General features: G+C 29.1%; 1 protein-coding gene across 1 annotated transcript; it reads left to right on the forward strand.

The window, feature by feature from the left end:
• Positions 1–533: 533 nt before the first annotated feature.
• Positions 534–2,087, forward strand: LOC108689670 (mitochondrial import inner membrane translocase subunit Tim21). The gene is made up of 6 exons (XM_018196532.1): positions 534–653; positions 841–1,036; positions 1,108–1,342; positions 1,446–1,545; positions 1,750–1,894; positions 2,026–2,087. The coding sequence occupies exons 2-6, from the start codon at positions 844–846 to the stop codon at positions 2,046–2,048; spliced, it is 696 nt and encodes a 231-aa protein (XP_018052021.1). The 5' UTR covers positions 534–653; positions 841–843; the 3' UTR covers positions 2,049–2,087.
• Positions 2,088–2,370: the final 283 nt, after the last annotated feature.

Raw genomic sequence — 2,370 nt, forward strand, 5'->3', positions numbered from 1 at the left:
TAAACTTGATTGGAAAACTTGAAAAAGATTATTAAAATTATAATATAATTATATCAAAATTATCATTCTTTTAAGAATTATTAGCAATCATATGATTTTGTATTCAAAATCATTTGAATTCTAATCTTATAATTATATCATCTTACAATTTCATTTAATTCAGCCAATAGCTGAAATCAACAGAGATAATTAATCAGCACTTAGTAATTCTTTAATATGATTGGTTCTTGCCTTCAGCTCTTCGCTGGATCTAAGTGTAGAAACCAATTGTAAGAAATTAAAGAATTACTAAGCACTGATTAGTTTTTTTTGCTGAACACAGCCATTTCGAGATCGTAATAATCGTATTTGAAATGATCTTAAATGTAAAATTAGAATTTGAATGCTGCTCTATAAACATCGGCTTAATCTTGTATTTAAATTGAATTTTCTTAAAATTTTTAGATCTCTCAATTTTTTTCACCCAATGGAATTAATGAAATGTTTATATAATATCATCAAGATGATCTTGAATATGAGATTTGAATATCAATACTGTTCATGGCTACTGATACTGATAAGTGGTAATGGAGTGATTGAGAGAATTTTCTTATAAGAACTTATTTTTAGTATTTTCTTTTCTTGTATATGAGTCAGTACATAAATTGTGTCATGTAAGTGTTAATAATTGTGCTAATAATGATAATGAAAATAATATAATTTGAATAGGACAAGAGATCACTGTATATATTTACATTGGCTTGCTGGCATTTTTGTATGGCAAAGAACCGGTTAACCTTAAATTAAGCTCTTATAGAATTTAATATTTTTGTATTATTAAAAAATATTTTTTTATTTTAGAATATGGCGTCAGCAAGAGCGTTAAATCACATTCTTCAGAGAAGGCATTTGATCATCCATATGCCAAACATCTCATATTGTCTTAGTATTGTTCCTAGCATTAAACACAGTGTTTGTTATTCGACAAAAAAATCTGTAACTAAAGTAGACTCCAATGAAACTAATAATCAGGTACAGATTGGCACTGCAGAAGTAGGTAAATTTCACATGATGTATGTTATGTATTATTCTCGTATAATAAGTATCATTTTATATCGTTTTTTTTAGTTAAAGAAAACTTGAAATCTGCTGGATATCTTGGAGTAATAATAGGTGGCATTGGGGTTACTGCTTTTATGTTCTACGCTCTATTTTCGGAACTATTTTCCAGCAAAAGTCCATACTCTGTTTACAGCGAAGCTCGTGTCCGTTGCATAGAACATCCAAAGGTCATGGATATTCTTGGAGCACCTGTAAAGGCTTTTGGAGACGAAACTCGACGTGGACGTAGAAGACACATCACGTACGTCCAGATAAAAAATTTTTTTTAATTTTTAAATATAAACTATAGATATACATTTTGTATATGAATCCTGCTGCGATATCTCTGTATTTATTTTTTTCAGTCATACATATTACATTAAGGATGGTGTGAAGTATATGAGAATAAGATTTTATGTACAAGGAACGAGAAGGCAGGGAACAGTATATGCAGAAGTAAAAGAGGTAAGACTTAATTGAAAATTACAATTGAAAAGACAACAGGAACACATAGAGAAGAGATTTCAAATGAAGAATTAAATTTCTGCTAGGTTGAAATTTGTTACATTCTGTTACTATTGCCTATGCTTTTCATTTCTCAGCTTAAGTTTGCGAGTTTGTAATTGGGAATGATATGTTTACCGATGATATATTCGATTTTAATTACAGAATGCGTCTGGCAATTACGAATATTCATATCTGTATGTTACGGTCAATCATGTTGGAACAATTGTGATAGAGGACAACCAAAATACCACTAAAACCCAGCAAGATGACAATTCTACGATGGATTTTAACTTCCTACTGAATAATCGTTAAGTGTATATATAATACATTGATATGTAAATAGCGTTATTGGAATGTATATGTAATGAAGTTTTATATAAAATGTAATTTTTCTTATTTATATTTTTGTATATTTTTATCTATATATTTTTTGTATAGATAAGATGACAGAAGAGTGTTAAATGTCAATTAATTATTGCCTCTCAAGCAAGATGTGAAAGCTGATTAAGACTTCTCAAATAAAAGCTGCAGTCATTCAATCAGGAATATAATTTTTCTTTTTTACATTATATTTTTCTGATTATGTAATAGTTTTCATTATGTAATAGTTTTCATTATATGGAATCTGTTTTTCTCGGCTCTTGCGACATTGTTTATTTAGGAGCTTTCATCATTTTATACTTCTACACTTATTCTAAATTTGACTGAGAGAGTAATAGGAGAAGATTCATAAGTGTCCCGGCATGTCCGCCACGAAAACTGAACTGACTTACGAAATTCAGA

Source organism: Atta colombica, unplaced genomic scaffold, assembly GCF_001594045.1.
Source record: "Atta colombica isolate Treedump-2 unplaced genomic scaffold, Acol1.0 scaffold274, whole genome shotgun sequence".
Lineage (NCBI taxonomy): Eukaryota > Metazoa > Arthropoda > Insecta > Hymenoptera > Formicidae > Atta > Atta colombica.